The 18,614-nt window shown below is 42.2% G+C and overlaps 1 protein-coding gene across 3 annotated transcripts in view; it reads left to right on the forward strand.

The window, feature by feature from the left end:
• Positions 1 to 18,614, forward strand: part of ADARB1 (adenosine deaminase RNA specific B1) — a 1,484,163-nt gene that overhangs the window by 927,650 nt on the left and 537,899 nt on the right. For all 3 annotated transcript variants that reach the window (XM_044075985.1, XM_044075984.1, XM_044075986.1), the window contains one exon: positions 17,196 to 17,222. In XM_044075985.1, coding sequence (XP_043931920.1) covers positions 17,196 to 17,222 — 27 coding nt within the window. The remainder of the gene's footprint in view (positions 1 to 17,195; positions 17,223 to 18,614) is intronic.

Below are 18,614 nucleotides of genomic sequence, written 5' to 3' on the forward strand. Positions count from 1 at the left end.
GGTCTTTATAACTGCAGCAGTAGGGGCAAGGGAGGAGGACAGTTTGGGAGAGTTTTTATTACTGGATTGTCTTTCCAGTCTTGGTTCCCTAGTTAAGAGATAGAATTGACAATCCGGATCTAACATTCTGGTAAGTGCCTAGAATTTTTATTATTTCCATCCACCCATAATCTATTTTCACATTTCTTTCACATAGAGTTGGGGTCTCCCTTCAACAGTGACAATCATCTAGAGCCAAGGTTCACATCAGTTTTCTGTCTTTAGTTATAGGTAAACTCTCTTGCACACATGTACTTATTCATGTTAACATTTTTTAAAATATGTTCAGTCATATTACTTTTCTGATTTCCATCCTGAATTTACCATAAATGTTTACACCCTTTCCAGTGCACTTTTTATGTCAGTTGTATGCCATCTAATAACTTGGACAGTACTTTATCTGCCAGTCTGCTACAACACCTTGAAATATTCTTCTGGACCAAAAGGTAGTACTTCTTTCTGTCCTCTGTTATAGTTATTTCTCTTCTTTATATCCATTAAAGTCCTTCTGAAGCTCTCTAGTCCAACTTATTCCATTTCCTGCCATTTCAAGATACTGCTTATATTTAGCAACAGTTTCCATTCTCTGCAGTCTTTGTCTTTATCATTATTTTCTTTTTGTAGCCCCTTGTCCTGTAGTAAGTTCCCACTTTTCATGGTTCTTTTTATTGTCCTCTCTATTTATGAAAATTTGGAGTTTCTGACATGTATTACTTTTTCCAGATTTCATAGCAACTTTTTTTGCCACTCTCCATATCTGCTTCACCTGTATTTTGTTCCTCTGATTCTTCATGAACATAATTTTCATTGTTTAATTGTATACTTCTAGTCCCTTGTTCCCTATTTCTCATTTGTCATCTCTGTTACATTTGTGATAGTTTCATATACTTATTAGTCATATATTCAGGTCAAAAATAGCTTTATTAGAGTCACTTTTTCAGTGTATTTCAGTGTCACCATGACTTGAACAGGTATTTTCATTTATACCATATGTTACAATAGTTAAGATATTCACTAGACCATTGTAATTTAACTTTTCCTTAGAGATTTCAGAACCAACAATAAAAAGGTATCTGGCAACTTTTCAACATATGCTGAACTCATGCCACAAAAACAATTTACAGTATGAAACGCAGGATAATTGCAGCACCCACAGCTGTGGAACATGCCTGGTAAAGTATTTGACTGCGATTCACATCTCACAACTAGTAATAAAATGACATCGATATTCCTCGCTGCTCATCTGAAAGTGTAACTGATTTATATCATACTTCAAACAAAACAGGACTACCCGAATTGAAAGTAAAGTATTGCTTCGCACATCCCGACCAATGCCAGTCACCCTGATTTAATATACTTTCAGGGCACAGTAACCTCTTTCAACAATTAATGGGAGAAAGGATGTTTAGGAACCCATACTGTTGTTTTCCAGTTACCAAAACCATTTACATATAATAGAACACATCTAAAATGCAGAGCTCAGTGATCGCACAGCTGTTAGTGAAGGTTTGTGAAGGTTTGGATTACTGACCCTACTGGTTTTATTTGTGGTTCATGGCTCCTGATTTTTTGGTGCGCTTGAGTTTTTGTATATCCGGAATACCTAGTATATATGTTACCTAGTATATATGTTGCAGCTTGAAAACTTGTATGACTTGTATGCATACTTCTCATCCTGTAAGCTTAAGAAATCTGGACAAAACCAAAAAATTACAAGCGGACAGGTTTCAGTTATTGCTCATGTCAAAGTAGAATGCTGTTAGAATAAAAAATGTTGTATTACCATCCATTTTTGAAGGATATGAAGAGGAAGGCTGATAAATGTCTGTCATTATTTGGTAACATAAATCCCCAGCAATTTTGCCAGAAAAACCCAATTTTTATGGGAACAGACCAAAAATATCTGACCAAAATATGGACATTTTTCTAAAATCTAGACAGCTATGACGTCTAACAGCTGTGTGCTCATTGCGACCTAGCACGTTCGAACTCTTGCCCCAATAACGGAAAAGTACCTTTTTGTCTTTCCACACTTTTGTAAGCTGTGAAACCTTGATTAGAATCCACCAGTCTACAAGAAACCTATAAAGTAATTGTCAAGAATTACTTCCACTCTGGACTTTCATTAAATTATGCATGATGTATTGTCTCTATGGTAGAAAATACAGCAGTACTCCACCATGGAGTATCACATTAGTGTGACACAATGGCTTATTTTAATAGCATATTTTTTTCTGTGAATGCATGCTTATGTCAGACTTTTTATTGTACCGTTACACTACTGTATTTTAAACTTTATTTTTCTTCCTACAGTGGAAGTTTTTTCTTCTCGGGTCCCCCTCAGTAAATGGGCTTCGCTCAGAAGGGCTAATGTAAACAAAATACACATACTGTATGTACGTACATTAGTAAATAACGAAGGCACTGCCTGTAAATTTGTGTTTGAACACTCCTCCTTGGTCTATCTCATTTGCTCACACAACGAAGTACAGTGAGATCATATTTTGACTTCAGACACTTCTACAAGTCCCATCTGTTCAGCTGTATCCCAGGTCTATCCCAGTCTAGTGTCACTAGCTCATTCTACCTAACACAGAGAGAACATTTGAGAAGGGGAAGCCATTTAATTCCTTAATCTTGAATTATCTTATGTTTCTCCTTTCTCCCTTTCCACTTTACAAAAAAATTCTAAGCTGGTTTCCTGCCTTTCCTTTAACTAGTGTAGTCCAGATACAGATTTGCTGTATCCAGGACTGTTTCAAAGCTTCTGAGCCCCCCCCCCCCCCCCCCAAGCCTTTGTGTTGGAGGGAAGCCTTTTAGCTTATCAGTGGGATTGGTAAGCATTAGGTAGCCTATCTACCACAAGTGTGGTTTCTGGCCCAGAAATTGTAGTTTATTGGCCATTTGGGCAGTTTTTCCATCTCTTTCTACTTTCTGGTTTAAAAGCCTGCATTTGCACTTGTTTCCTGTCTTTCCTGTAACTAGTCTAGTCCAGATACAGATTTGCTGTATCCAGGACCCTTTGTAAGCTTCTGAGCAGTGGCAAAATCTGCTCTTCAACTTTTCCCTTAGATCTGCTAGTTCTTTCCTCTATTACTAGCGTATTAGTCTAGCACTTTACCAGATATCTTGTAGTAATTATTGTAGCACAAACGTTCTATAAGGAAACAGCTCCAGTACTTAATGCCCACCCCTCCAGGCATGTCTAAAGGTCAGTTCTCTATGCTTTCTCCTATTAACCTGGTGAACTTGGGCATCCTGAGGCAATGTAGCAACTGCCTCATGTTCACAAACAACCGTCTCTTCTTCCTCCCAAACCTCAGACTTGCGAGAGATGCACTTGTATATCCAGACTGGAAGCCACGCACTCTCCAGCCAAGACCGGAATAGCTGGTCAAGAGGAGAAGGTCAACACTTGCACCACACTACATGGAACACACAGCCCTCCAGACGACATGCCAGCACTGCCTTCACATAAAAACACAAACCACACACCCACCTTCATGGAGGCTCTCAATAAAAATCTATCCAAACAGAGACCGCCAAGACAAACTCATTCGACCACCACAACACAACACTAATCAAGAGACACATAACTCTCCCAAACAGTATGCCACTCAACCAAAGCCCCTAAGGCAAGACAGCATGCCCAACATGCTAGTTGTAGATGAATCGATTGTGAGAGGGACACTGATGTCCCACTCACTAGGTTGAATAAGGAGAAAGTAGCAGTCAGCTACCTGTCAGGTGCCAGGATCCGCTACATAACACATGCACTCAGGTCCCTCAACAACAGGTACAAATATGACTCTTGTCAATGTACATGTGGGTGTGAATGACCCGAGGCGTACCTCCCTGGGCTACATGAAAAGACATGGAGGAGCTCTCTGATTATGTAACACAAGTGGGTATGACCCTAGCCCTGAGCAGCATATTACCATCACCCAGAATGATACCACAGTACAAGCAGAAAATGATTGATTTCAACATTTGGTTAAGTTTCTGGTGTCATTCTAAGGGGATCCATTATCTGTCTGCCTGGGATGACATGATTGACAGACCTCGATGCTTTGTCGGAGATTGCCTGCATCTGTCATCCCTGGACTTCCGGATACTGGCCAAGGCTCATGCTACCCCTATAGTGCCTTTTTTAGGCGGTGTTCAAAAGACCAAATTTCCACCTTAACAGTTACAAATAAGTGCAATCTGAGGGTTATGCTGCTGAATGCTAGAAGTCCAAATTTCAAAATCCACTTGCTTGAAGCACTCCTTAAAGTGGAGAACGTTGATGTTTGTGCTGTAACAGAGACCTGGTTCAAGGCAGCAGAAAGCACCCTTGCACTACCAGGCTATAACTCATTCCACACATTTCGGCCCCCAGAACTTGGACCGAAGCTTCAAAGGCGGTGGTGTTTCCATATTCATAAATTATACCAACACCTCCAGACTGGTAGCCCAACATAAAGTATCCGAGATGCTTCAGGTGTAGCTAACATTGGGTAAGACAGCAGTTCAGGTCGTAGCCTGTTATAGGTCCCCAAGCATGTCCCAAGACTCGCACTTCACATTCCTAAGCACTCTGGAGAATATTAGGGTCCAACTTAACACTCATGCTGGCAGACTTCAACTACCCCTCCATTAACTGGGAAAACTACTCGTGTACTAATACACTTGCCCAAGATTTCCTGAAATTCATTAATAACAGTGCCCTGGACCAGCTCGTTCTTACCCCCACTAGAGGTAGCAAACATCCTTGACCTGGTCATTACTAACATGGGCGACCACTGCTCTACACCAGTAGTCAACTTCCCCCTGGTTAGATCCGACCACAAACTAATCACCTTGGAAATCCACCCCCCCCCCCAAAGGTAACCACCATGAAAAACTTCTCCAAAGCTAACTTTGGGCTCCTAAAAACAGAGGTGGCTAACTTCACGGCACCCATGCAAATGGAGAATAGTTGCATGACCGAATCGTACACCAATGCACTGTACAAAAACGTACACAAATGCATGGATCTCATCATACCCAACAGAACCAAGATGCCCTCCTCCAAAAATAGGAAGCCAATTTGGTGACCCCCTGCCATAAACAAACTCTACAACAGGAGGAGGAAACTGATGAGGAATAAGGTGAGGTCCCAAGACTGGAGAAACTCCATTATCCTCAAGATTTTGAGATCCTCATCAAATCCTCTAAAGCTAGCTATGAAAACAGAATTGCGGCAGATAGTAAAGACAACCACAAGGCCTTCTATAGTTATGTAAAGAATTTCCGTGGCAATACCTAGATTTGCTCTGAGCTACTGCACAATGGTACCTCCTATACCGAGTCAACAGATATTGCCAATACACTGGTCGACAGATTCAATGCCAACTTTACCCCTCTCTCCCCTCCCAAAGGACTTATTACATTAACAGTAGATTGACAGGCACCCAGTATTACTGCTGCACAGGTTAAAGCAGCACTGTCCAAGGCCAAGAATACAGCTTCTATGGGACCTGACAATATCCCTGACTGTGTTCTACATAAACTACAGAGAGAACTGGCACCTCACCTGTGTGCCCTGCTCAGTCACAGTCTCACCTCAGGCTTTGTCCCTACCGAATGGTGCACTGCTACAGTCATCCCTCTCCACAAAGGAGGAGTGACTACAGACCCTGGGAACTATCTCCCCATTAGCTTAATGAGTCTGATATGCAAAGGTATGGAACGCATCATCATGGACCTAATAAACAAGGATATAGGGAATCTCCAACTCTGGATCCCACACAGTTTGGTTTTGTGAAGGGTAAATCATGCCTGCTCAACTTCATCAACTTCTTTGAGTCAGTCACCAGAGCTGTGGATGAAGGCAAGGTGGTTCACACAGCCTACCTTGATCTGGCTAAGGCCTTTGATACTGTTCCCCACTCAAGAATCATAGAAAAACTCAGTAAGCTAGGCATCAACCCGTATGTCACTAGGTGGGTTTCAAACTGGCTCACAACTAGAACCCACAGTGTAAAAGTAGGTGACTCCAAGTCAAACTGCCGACCAGTCACGAGTGGAGTCCCACAGGGTTCAGTCCTGGCTCCTCTCCTGTTTGGTATGTACTTCTCTGAAGTCCAGGCCAACACGAAGGAACTCTGGCTGACAAAGTTCACAGACGATTGCAAGTTGGGAGCTATTATTAACTCCCCAAGTGATGTTGATATCCTACAGAAAGGCCTCACTGAGACCAACGACTGGTGTCAGAACCATGGCCTTAAGCTCAATGCCAAAAAATGTCATCATCCCCTTTGGGAAAAACCCAGTTCCCATGAATCACCACATCGATGGTAGTCCACTGAACACAGAAGGCGTTGAGATCTGGGAACACAGGTTGACAGCAACCTCTCTTTCGACCACCACATTGCCACTGTGGTCAGAAAGTCCTTCTGTGTGGCACATCTCATTACTAAGGGTTTTGCATCCAGGAAGAAAGAGGTCAGTGTCTCTCTCTGCTCTTCCCTCAATATGCCAGTCATAAAGTACAATGCCCCATTTGGCATGTACCTCACTGGACACCTGCAACAACTGAAGAGGCCACAAAAGTACCTCACAAAGAGGTATCTAGGCCTTAAACACTTGTCCTATATGGACAGACTCAAAAATTCCAACTATTCTCTGTCTCATATCACCTACTTAGAGGCAATCTCTGCTTGACTTTCAAAGTCATGTCTGACCCAGCTCTGTGAGAAATGCTACATGTAAAGAAATCCCAATCCCTCTACACCACTTGCTTCAGAGACCTCAACCTCATTACCACTATCAACAGAACATGCTGGAGTGGACAGGTTCATAACCCAGAGACTCCCCATGCTATGCAATAGACTTCCCATGCATGTCAAACAGAGCACCTCACTGGCCCTCTTCAGGAGAAATCTTGATGAGTGGATGGGAAATAGAAAATTCACCCCGGGGATCACTCCAGTGGCTTTCCTTGACAGAGGCACTGGGAACTAAGGTCAGGTGGCATGATGCCAAGGTAATCCTATGGGCTAGGCTTGTAAAGGCTCCAGGGCCATTAGCCTAGTACACACCTATGAACCAATAAATATTCAAGTTACCATTTATTTCCCAAATTTCACAGTACCTACCTACTCAGAAATATGTGGACAAGCATTAGCATTATCCCATACTTGAGAACAGTCACCATCCACCCAATCACAGTAATCCAAGTTGTTTGCACTTGCTAACTGGCAAATTCAACATGGGGGAGGTGTGTGTGTGTGTGTGTGTGTGTGTGTGTGTGTGTGTGTGTGTGTGTGTGTGTAGATTTAGCACCTAGTAACTGGTAATTGCATTTTAAATAAATGGTCTTTCCCACGAGTGGATTTCTACATTATTCTTATAATGTTTAAGTGACTGTTGTTCCCATTACTAGTAGTAGTAATATTTGATGCGACCCCAAATGTCCTAGCAGTGAGGTGACAGTGCGTGTCAGCTAGATATCTTTCTTTCACTGTTAATTGATCATGGCTTTGTGTACTACATTTGCACAAAACTAAATTGCCCATCCTGGCTCTGCCTGAAATAGATTTGTTTTGGATTAATGTATTGGCTTGGTACACATTCTTGTAAAAAAATAGACAATAAACGTGCAAATGCTAAAGACGCTTAAGCTCTTTGAGTTAAGATTTTAGACACAACCTAAAGCAAAGTTTTAACCCATGTCACTCGGCTTGGGGCAGGTCATTCTAAGTTCAAAGCGAGCGTTTGTTTGTCAGTGTATAGTCCCAGCCCTAGAACTGATGATGAATATTTGGTGCTTACAGAAAATGAGAATGGCATCTAGCATGAAACTATAAACTCTAACAAAAAAAATTGCCATGATATAACAGCAATGTATGTACCCGTTTATCCAAACAGTATTAGCATCGTAGCAGAAAGTCTGTGGCGATGTGGTAATAAGCAATATTCCAATATACTCATTGGGGATGGGGCTTCCCATCTGGACGTGTGACGTTTTGCACTGCACTTTATAGTAACACTACATCATTTCAAAATAAGTACTACTGAAAATGTTGTTGTGTCTTTCGGCTTTTCCCAGTTAGGGGTCGCCACAGCGGAACTCCGGTCAGCTAATAATTGGTAGTTGATTTTTTACGTGCAGAGTTACCAGCCCTGACGCACAACCTTCAACCGAAGATATGCCCATTCACACGTCTCCACGCAGAAGACGCTCTAACTGAGAATCGAACTGGACAGCATCTTACTGTAAGGCGACAACGCTACCGCAGCACCACCACCGCGGAAAATAGTATTAATGAAAATAACATTTTAAATTTTTAGTACCGATGTGCCATTCTGCCTAGACATTTTCTGTGGACTATAGCTGTGGAATGTTTTGCATAGCTGAGTTTATAAAGAACATTTTGGTATTTTACACTAACCGTTTGCTCAATAGATAATAAAAACAGTGCTTTGTGCAGTGAATACTAAAGCAGAACATTGTCATCATCATCACCAATTACCTTCTTCCAATTTTGTAGATGGGGCTGATGTGTGGTGTCAACTTTTGCTATTTCTCTCAGTTCACTGCAACTCTTTTACCTTGTTTGACAGTCATGTCTGACTGCTGCAGGTCATCTTTGATGCAGCCCATTCATGCATCCATCTATCCATCCATGTCTTTGCTGGAAATAGTTTTCCTTTTACTTTCTTCCAGTCTCTTCAAAATCTATTTCACCAAATTATCATCTGCTTTCCTGCACCTTTGCCTATACTGCCTTTTTCTTTGACTTCCTCTGCAGTTGGAAATACTTTAGCTTCTATTTTGATGTCATCATTTCTCTGTGCGTCCCACTGTGTGCATCCTTTCCTTATCTCAGATACTTATCTCTATTACCTTTAGCTACCTCATCTGCCTTCACTGCCCATGTTTTTATACCATACGTAAGTACTGACCACATATGTACACATTACATTTCAGGTTTTGGGAATTCTTCTGTCTCATACAACTCTGACAGTCTGGCCATTTGTTTGCAGTGTCCCTCTGATTCTAGCATTGACCTTCTCATTCAGACTTTTTTTTTCCTAAACCATGTCTCCCAGATGCTGTTACACTATTTTCACTTTATTTCAGTTTTCATCTCTTTTTGATTTTCCTTCATTTGGTACTAACCACTATTTTTTCTGTACTCCGTTTCATCCCAACGTGCCTTTAGTTTTGTGTTCCTGTCATTTACTGAAGTTTCTGATATTCTTCGTGTTTCACTGTTGCACATTTGGGTTATCCGTACTGGGGTAGCCCTTGGCCAGCCTGAATATCAGAGAATTAGTATTTCTGAGTCGGTTGCTGTCGCTTGAAGACTGATGTTGGGTCTTCAGTGGTATAAAGGAAGGCAGCTGACGCCATTACATCAGTCTTTCTTGCTGTGGAGCCTGAAGCAGAAGCAGTTCGCACGAGTGCCATTTGGCCGCTACCTGAGTTTTGTTTCGGAATTGAAGTTGAAGTCTTTGAAAGCTAAGTACCCCACTGGGGATCCTTTTTTTTCTTGCGCTAACTGATGTCAGAAAAAGTTAATAATTGTCTCACCTGTGGAAAGCAAATTCCACACCAGGACTTCCACTCCTACTGCGTCACTTATTTAGGCCCAGACCATGACATCCCTCGTTGTCGGTTCTGTGCTTTAACGCCAGAACTATTCGTTGGGCCCTTATTGTAGCCAGATATTTCTATTTACAATCCTTGTCAGTAAGCCATCTGACAGCAGACCTTCTGAAAAACTGTAAAGATAAAGACAGAGACAGACCGCACAGGACTAAACCTTCCGACGACACTAGCGCCAAGTTTGTACTCAGTCCTCTGGAATTCAGTGAGGCACTTTTGCAGCTCGATGATGCCTGCTTCAGTTAATTCGCAGGCCTCTACCAAGACCATTTTGGAGTCCGGTATGCCGCAGAACTCTTCTTCATCTAAGGATCCTGCGATAGTCTCTACCTTGGATGGGTCCGGAGCCGCTATGCAGGCACCGGCTTCCGAGGAAGTCCTTCTCAACACCGAATCCAGACATAAACCGACGCCTTTTTTTCTGGCTTCCATTCTTTCTAAAACAACCAAGATCCTTAGGCCCAGGGGTCGAACCACCCCCAAGAAACCGACTTCCACCCATTCTGTGGCGCCTGCTCCTTTGCTTCAGTCACAAATGCTTAGAATGGCAGAGGACCTTCTCATGCTGATTAGGGGAAGCCAGGCCACTCCCTCAAAAAGAAAGAGATCTGTCTCCAGAAGTTTTGTCTGAAAAAGAGTCAGATGAACTTGATGCATCTGACTATGAAGACATACAGCTCCTCTCTACATATGAGGATTCTTGCGCAGAGGAATCTATTCCTTCAGCCTCTCCACCAGAGGATTTTTCCTTTGGGGAAACCATGCATACTTTAAGGGAGCATTTCAAATGGGAGAGTCAAGACTACCCACAGTCTAAAAAGAGACTCAGAGTTCCTGTACCTTCCAGACCACGTGCCCTTAGCAATCCCCTCAATCCTAGATGTAGTGGATGATGTCTTCTTGGAATCCAACTTGACTCCAGATGCCCTCCCTCCTGCTCCTAGAAAGCCAGACAGGTACTACAGAGTCCCTGACTCTTACAAACCTCTTTAAAAACCCAACAGCGGACCCTGAGGTCATTACTTAAGGCCCAAAAGGGGTTAAAGCTACTTCAGCTAAGAATCCCACCCCCTCAGACAGGAATTCCAGAGCACTGGACAGATGGGGTAAAAAAGTATACACCTCAGCTACTCTTGCTATCAGGGCACTAAATTGTTAGTTCTATATACTTAAATATCAGCAACATACCTTTGAACTAAAAAAAAAAAAATTTCCTCCTTTCCTGCATGGGCAGAATCTAAAGATTTACAGGAATTAATGCACTCTGCTGGTCAAGTAAATAAACATACTTTGCACTGCGGATTTGATGCCCTAGAAGCTAATTGCAGGGCAGCAGTCACTGGATCTGTAATTAGAAGACATGCATAGCTTAAGGAACAGCCACTGCCAGATCATGTCAAATCATAATTGTTGGATGCACCATTGCATAAAGATAACTTATTTGGTACTAAAGCAGAAGAGGTGTGAGGTGTTAAAGATGGAAGAAAAAGCAAAATCTGTGCAGGCTGTTAAGGATTTCTTACAGGTACAGCCCCCTAGGTTCAGCAGGCATTTTCCTTCCAATCACTGGTCCTTTCCTGCACCTAGTAAATGGGGCCAGCCTAGGCTCTGTTTAAACAGACCCCTAAGTCCCATGGGTTGCAGAGATCTAAGCAATAGACTGCCTCCACTTCAAAACCAGGGAGTTCTAAACCACCCCCTTATGGTAAAAACTCACGATGACTTACACCTCCCTACCTCGCCTCTGCCCACCATCACATACTCCTAGGAGGAAAACTCTCTTTTCACTCAAGCACCTGGACTACCATTACCAACAACAAATAGGTTCTGAACATTGTGTTTCAAGGATACAAATTCTCCTTCCATACCCTTCCAACTCCTAAAGGGTTCCCAGTTCTACCACCAAATCAGTGGGCATAGGCTTAAAAGCAAATTCATACCCTGCTCTCCTTGGGAGCAGTGGAACACGTTCCTGCAGAGCAGATAGGCCAAGGCTTCTACTCCAGACTTTTTCTGGTACCCAGAAAAGAGAGCACCTGGTGCCCTATCCTCGATCTAGCCATTCTAAACACCTTCCCGGTGATCCCAAAATTCCAAATGCTCACCCTCCAGCAGCTGCTTCACATGCTGTCCAAGACACTTGGGTAGTCACCCTGGACCTAAAAGAGGCCTACCTCCACATTCCCATCAGGAAGTACTGCAGAAAATATCTTTGCTTCAGGGCAGGATCTCAACACTTTCAGTTCTCGGCACTTCCCTTTGGCTTAACTACTGCTCCCAGAGTTTCCACAAAATGCCTGGCCCGGCCATTGCTTTTTGTAGACAAAGAAATATTAAAATTTACCCCTACTTAGACTGTCTTATTCAGGCAGACAGCCAGGAAAAGCTGCTCAAGGACGTGGCCTTTGTAAAGAACCTGCTAACCACCTTAGGGTACACAGTCAATGAAAAGAAATCCAAACAGGTACCCACCAAAAGGATTATCTTCTTGAGAGCAAGTCTGGACACAGCATCCCAGATGGCATGCCTAACACCAGGGAAATAGTTTCCTTTCAGCTTACTTTTCTCAACTGGCTACCAGGCCCCAGCTTTCTGCAAGGGAAATTCTGCAAGCCCTGGGGTTCATGGCATCTTGCATACTCCTTATTCCATATACCAGACTGCATATGAGGAAATTTCAGTGGTACCTAAAGAGCCATTGGTGTCAGCATTCTCAAGATCTGGAATCTCTTACCTATTATTCCTTGCCTGAGGGAGGAATTTATTTGGTGGGCAATAGCCTGCTCCCACAACAAGGGACTGCCCTTCTCCCCACACCCCGCCGCCGACCCTCACCACAGATGCATCAGACTACACTTGTGGTGCACAACTGGACAGCAGGTGCATACAGGGCCAATGGAACCCCCAGCAACCCCCCTGCACATCAGTCTAAAAGAGATGATGGCTGTGCAGCAGGCCCTGATTGCTTTCAAACCCCTTCTCTCTCCAGGGGTTCTCTTGATCAAAACGGACAACATAGTGATGTGGTACATCAACAAGTAGGGAGGGACTCACTCCTACCCGCTGTGCAGGCTGGCCATGACCCTTTGGTTTACAGCCTCTTCCATGCATCTACACCTGTTAGCACAATACCTGCCAGGCTCTCTCAACTCCTTGGCAGACCAATTAAGCAGAAAACTGTTGGACCCCCATGAGTGGCAGCTCAACAGAAACACCTTTTTACTAATAACTCAGAAATGGGGAACCCCGGAGGTCGACTTCTTTTCGTACCACACCAACCATCACCTCAGCAAATTCTGCACCAGGGAGCATCACTGCATGGCATGGAAAGTAGATCCCCTGTTCTTCCCCTGGGTAAACCTCTCTGTCTGTGCCTTTCCTCTCCTACCTCTCATTCCCAAGGTACTGATCAAAGTAAGGGAGGAATAACCATGACCCATTCTCATAGCTCCAGACTGGCCCAGACAGCACTGGTACCCTTTGCTGCGCAGCCTGTCCACACTGCCCCCATGAAATCTTCTTCAGATTCCCAACCTCCTAACCCAGAGGGAAGGGGAATTCATGCACCCCCAATTGCAGACGCTCAATTTGGCAGCCAGACGCCCTAGCACCAGAAAGTCTTGTGCAGATAAATGGAAATGGTTCTGCACCTGGATCCAGGCTAACTGGGCCAATACAGCACAGCCCTCCATCCCTTCATCCTGGATTACTTAGCTGACCTACTACACAGTGGTCTCTCTTTCTCCTCTAAAAATTCATGCCTCTGCTATTTCCCGTAATTTTCCCACTGAGCAGCCTCTTTTTTTCACACCCTCTGATCAAGCAGTTACTCAGAGGAGCTAACAACTTGAGGCCCCCCAGAAGGGCACCAAAACAGGCTTGGGACCTTAACTTTGTCTTGGAAAAGCTCACCCTGCCTCCATTCGAACCAGCTTCTGCAGAGCTAAAATTTCTCAACTGGAAGACAGCCTTCCTCCTGGCCATCACTTCAGCCAGAAGAGTATCTGAGCTGCAAGCACTCATGGCAGTGGAACCCTTCATCATCTTCCATGCAGACAGGGTAGCCCTCAGAATTAATCCAGCCTTCATGCCCAAGGTGGTATCCAGTGTGGCTCTCGACCAATCCATCATTTGCCCACCTTCTTTCCTAACCCACAAAACGAGGGCGAGAGGATTCTACACTCTAGATGTGTACAGATAGCTCAGATACTCTCTGGACAGGACTAAACCCTGCATAAAATCTAATCAATTGCTGGTTAGCTTTGCTTCAGGGGCAGAGGGCATAGCCATCTCCAAGCAAACCATTTCCAAATGGATAGCACACGGCATCCATTTCTGCTACAAACAGCATGGCAAGCCTCTTCCCAAGGGGGTCACACCTTCACCAAACATTACCACCTGCCTCTCTCTTCTAAATCCAGGGCAGGTTTTGCCTCTACAGTCTTGCAGGGCATGCTAGCTAGCCCCTAGCTTCCTTGACTGCCACCACCCATTTCCTCAGCTTTGGGAATCTACCCAAATGTGGTGACTGCAACAGTGAAACACGAAGAACATAGTACAGTTGTGTACACTTACCATAAATGTTGATGTTCAAGTGTCTTCACTGTTGCAGTCCTGGTTTCCTTCCATCCTCCCCCCTTTTTTTTTGTAACGCTCCTTCCTTGTTGTTCTCCTTTCCTTACAAGGGACATATTGGTATTTTTTTCCCCACTGGTGGGGTCCTGCCAGCAGAACCTGGCTTCCTACTTTGGGGGCTCCTGATGGGTTAGGGCAAGAAAAACTGATATAATGGTGTCGACTGCCTTCCTTTATACCACTGATGACCTGATGTCAGTCTTCAAGCGACAGCAACCGACACAGAAATACGAAGTCTCTGGTATTCAGGCTGGCTGAGGGCTACCCCAGCAGGGATAACCCAAATGTGATGACAGCAACAGCGAAGACGCACTCTAACATCTACATTTATGGTAAGTGTACACAACTGTGCTTTCAGATTCTGCTTGTAATCTAGATATTAAAGCAGAACATACAGGGAAAATTCTAATGGAAGTGGAATTTTGTTTTTTAGGTTATGATTGAAAAGCAAGACAATGAAACAAAATATTTCGAATTGTACTGCTGAAATAAAAAAAAATATTGAACAAATCATATCAGCCTATTGTACTTGTGTAGCAACAAGCTGAAGCTATACCAAGGCCACAGTGCTTATCTAATTTGTACTACATACAATGCTTATTTGCCTTGTTCTGTTTTTTGCAATGTAGAGTGGCACCAGCACTGCTGTGCACAACATCAGATAGTAAAATATTAGTACATTATTTGTTGCGTATTAGAAAATACACAGAAAATAATTTTCTCATTGGAGTTGGCTCTGTGAGTGTCTGAGTAACTGGACAGACGGCTGCAGGTGTGCTTTTCCATTTGCCTTCTTTGTATTTGTCATAGATATTGGAGTTATCCTAGTCTTTTCTTGATGGAGTGAAGGACTAAAATTTGTACAACTCTATTTTCAAGCCGTGCATTTGTTAATTTTCTGTTTCATTGCTATGTTCATCTTGGGCTGAATATTCCTGGATTTAGCATTCATTACTGCATTATTTCTGATGTACTATTTTTGCATTTAAATTTTTTGCAATAAAGTTGGATATCATGTTTGTTCAGAGAAGAAAATATATATCCTGAGCAAGTAGTCAAAGCCTTTATATAGAAGATGTGAAAACATTTCTGCTGTGAATATTTCAAATCTTGAATGTCATGCTTTGTGAAACAGTCATCTTTTGTAATACAAAGGAAATGTTTTTTTTTATTCCACTCTGTATGCCTTTTCCTGTGGTGCCCATTGAATATCTGAGGCTCAAGAATTTAACTGAATAGGGGACAGACAATTTATAGTACTACAAAACTGCAATATGTTAGATTACATCCTGTCTAAGGTACAGTGATCTTGGAGTTTATGTAGCAGGAATATGGGGATGCAGGGGGAAGTCCCCTACCGTCACACGCAGAAACAATTTTATACGTGTCACAGCGAGTTTTGGAATTTGCTCCCACCCCATTGCACTTTAATTTTGAAGTATCAGAATTTATATCTACCTTGGAGCCATTTTCTTACATTTCCAGTGATATTTGTATACCAACATTTTAATGGGAGTGTGGGGTGGGAAGCCCCCCACTTTGTCGACTCCGAAAATGGAGTGACCAAAACGTCGTAAGTGCAGAAGCATGAAGTCCTGGAACATGGTCTTTCCTCTCCGGAAAAGTAACCAATTGGCCACTAACAAAAAACACAACCAGTAGTAAGTTACACCCATCGAAGTGGGGGGGACTTCACCCCCCCCACACTTAAATATACCAACTCTGAGATTGCACTACAGTGGAGAAAGGGCAGTTTTCACCATGTTGGCCAAGTGGTTACTTTCCCATAGAGGAAAGACAATGTTATGGATCTTTGCGCTTCTGCACTTATGTTTTGGTCATGTAATTTTCATAGTCGACAAAGTGGGCTTTGACATTATGAAGGTAAACCATGTGTATACATGTATGTTTGTGTATGTTTAATTGTATTGAATATTGCCTGTTTGACTTGGTCATGGCTGAAAGACCAGTTCATTTATCCACTTAATGAACAAGTTTAAAAATGTAAGTTTGCAAGGTATATCCAGGTGTAGAATAGAAAGTAGAAACAAAGAACATTTGTATTGGATAGCTGGCCAGTTTTTACATTAGTTAAGTTATTAGCACTTTGGGTTTAGTAATATATCTGTGATATAGATTGATTAGTTAATTACATAAGTTTGTTGACCAGGGTAATAAACTGATTCAAAAAGAACTTTTCAGCCACAGTCTGTGAAAGAGAGAGATGCAATAACGTAATGTAATACTTGAAAACAGTGCAAGATTATAGCACATTGTAGCAAAAATAAAGTAGGAAAATTGCATTTAATGTAATAGAAGTTTTAAGGAAGTATTAAGTTTGAAAACATTCCAGGAACATGTCTGTTTCTCTGTAAAAAGTAGGGATGTAATGTCAATAAAATTTAGATAAGTCCTAATATTTATATGCAGTGAATTGATTTTAACACCCTAATAACCTGTTTAAGATGAGCAGTTCAGCAGACAGGACATGCTTAAGTATGGCAATGTCTGCAAGAACCCAGAGTCCATGTAGGTAAGCATCCACATGCTGTAGTTTAATTACTTGGCTACATTAATTGAAGAATTAAAATTGTGTTTCAGAAGAACACTACCATACCAGTTCATAGAGCCATATCTAACCCCATTGCACACAGGTGTAAATAGAGATTTCTAGAAAGCTAACTCCTTTTAAAATGAGAAGAGACAGGGTGAGAACAGGTTATACTGGGCTAGCCATGCATGTAGCATGTGGAGGAAATGTTTAGATAATGTTTGATGGGTTTGTTGAACTAGTAGGGTTTCTTATAGTTTAAATCAGTGCACACCTTTAATTGTATGATGCACTGGATATTTCCTCAATTAATTTCTTTCCTTTCCATTTCAGGTGCAAACATGAAGACTACAACTGAAGGTATGTACTGCACGCAAAACATTTAGCCTTTTTAAAAGTCATTCCAGGAAATGCAATGATTGTCCTTTCCATAAAAGCATTTTCAGTATTTGGCATTGAAAATAACTTTATTTATGAATATATATATTTATACTGCAAAGTTCTGCAATCTTGTAGCTTTGATGGCTACAGCATTGTTATAGGACTTTTTAAAGCCTGCAGTAATTGCTTAACTATGATAGCCTTACTACATTTAAGGCAAACATTGATGACTGCCTGTAGATTCATCCTGGGCCTGCCTCGTTTGATCTTCATGCAGGCAGGAGGTACCCTGTGAAGGAGGATACTTGCAAGGTGGTTATGATCTGTGGACTGACTCTGCATTGCAAATTATGAAATCAGAGTGCATTTTTTTATCAGAGAAATAATGAAGTAAATTTTAAGTATAAGGTTATTGAGTAATTATATCACTGCAAGATAGTCCACGGTGTAAGCTGCTGAAATTTGTCCACTGCCGATGTGGTTAAGTCACATGGCTATGCCTTATGAAAAAAGTAGTTGAGACCTGGATAAATTACTCTAACCTATACTATTCCTTATCACTTAAACAGAACATTGATAACTCAACTGGAGTGTGTGTGTGTGTGTGTGTGTGTGTGTGTGTGTGTGTGTGTGTGTGTGTGTGTGTGTGTGTGTGTGTTGTGTTTTTAACTCCTGGAAAGTGGTTTGTATCTAATTTGCATTCATTCTGTGTCACAATTGAGAAAGTGTATAGTGTTTACTCATTGTAATAGCAACAGTATATTTCATGGAGGAAAAAAAGGCTTCATTGTGTAGTATTTATAACATCTGATAGCAAAACAAATGAAAAATTGTATAATTCAGTCTAATTGTATGTTTTAAGAAGATTGTTGCTGGAATCCTGTACAAATGGCATGTACCAACTATTGTCTTTATTTTTCTGCTGTTGTCTTGCAGCCTGACAAAGCTTCTTTTATCTTCTAAGTCAGTTTCTAGAAGTGGGTAGAAGTCCTGTGATACCTTTTTTGTTTGCCATTGCGATTGCTCTTTTAGCATCTTTGTTAGGCAACCAGTTTTCCTTCTTGGCTTGGTCTGTCTGTCTTTTCTGTGTCCCACTTTTTCCTGCACTACTCCTTTCTTTGGTAAATTCCTGGACTTCGGCATTGCACCACCAGCTTTCTTTATGTACCTCCTTTTCATACCTGGTTTGACCACAGATCTCTTCTGTTTGCACACTTGCTGCTTTGTGGTGATAACATTCTTCTACTGCTCCACCCTGTTTTTGTTTTAGGTGGTAGAGCACTATTATCTTAAACTTTTACTCCAGTAAACCTTCTGGCCTCCAGCGTAGTCTCAGGTGATCAAAGAGCCTTCTCTAACCACTACTTTTAC

This window comes from Protopterus annectens, chromosome 6.part1 (genome assembly GCF_019279795.1).
Source record: "Protopterus annectens isolate FY-2018-M chromosome 6.part1, PAN1.0, whole genome shotgun sequence".
In the NCBI taxonomy this organism is placed as follows: domain Eukaryota; kingdom Metazoa; phylum Chordata; order Ceratodontiformes; family Protopteridae; genus Protopterus; species Protopterus annectens.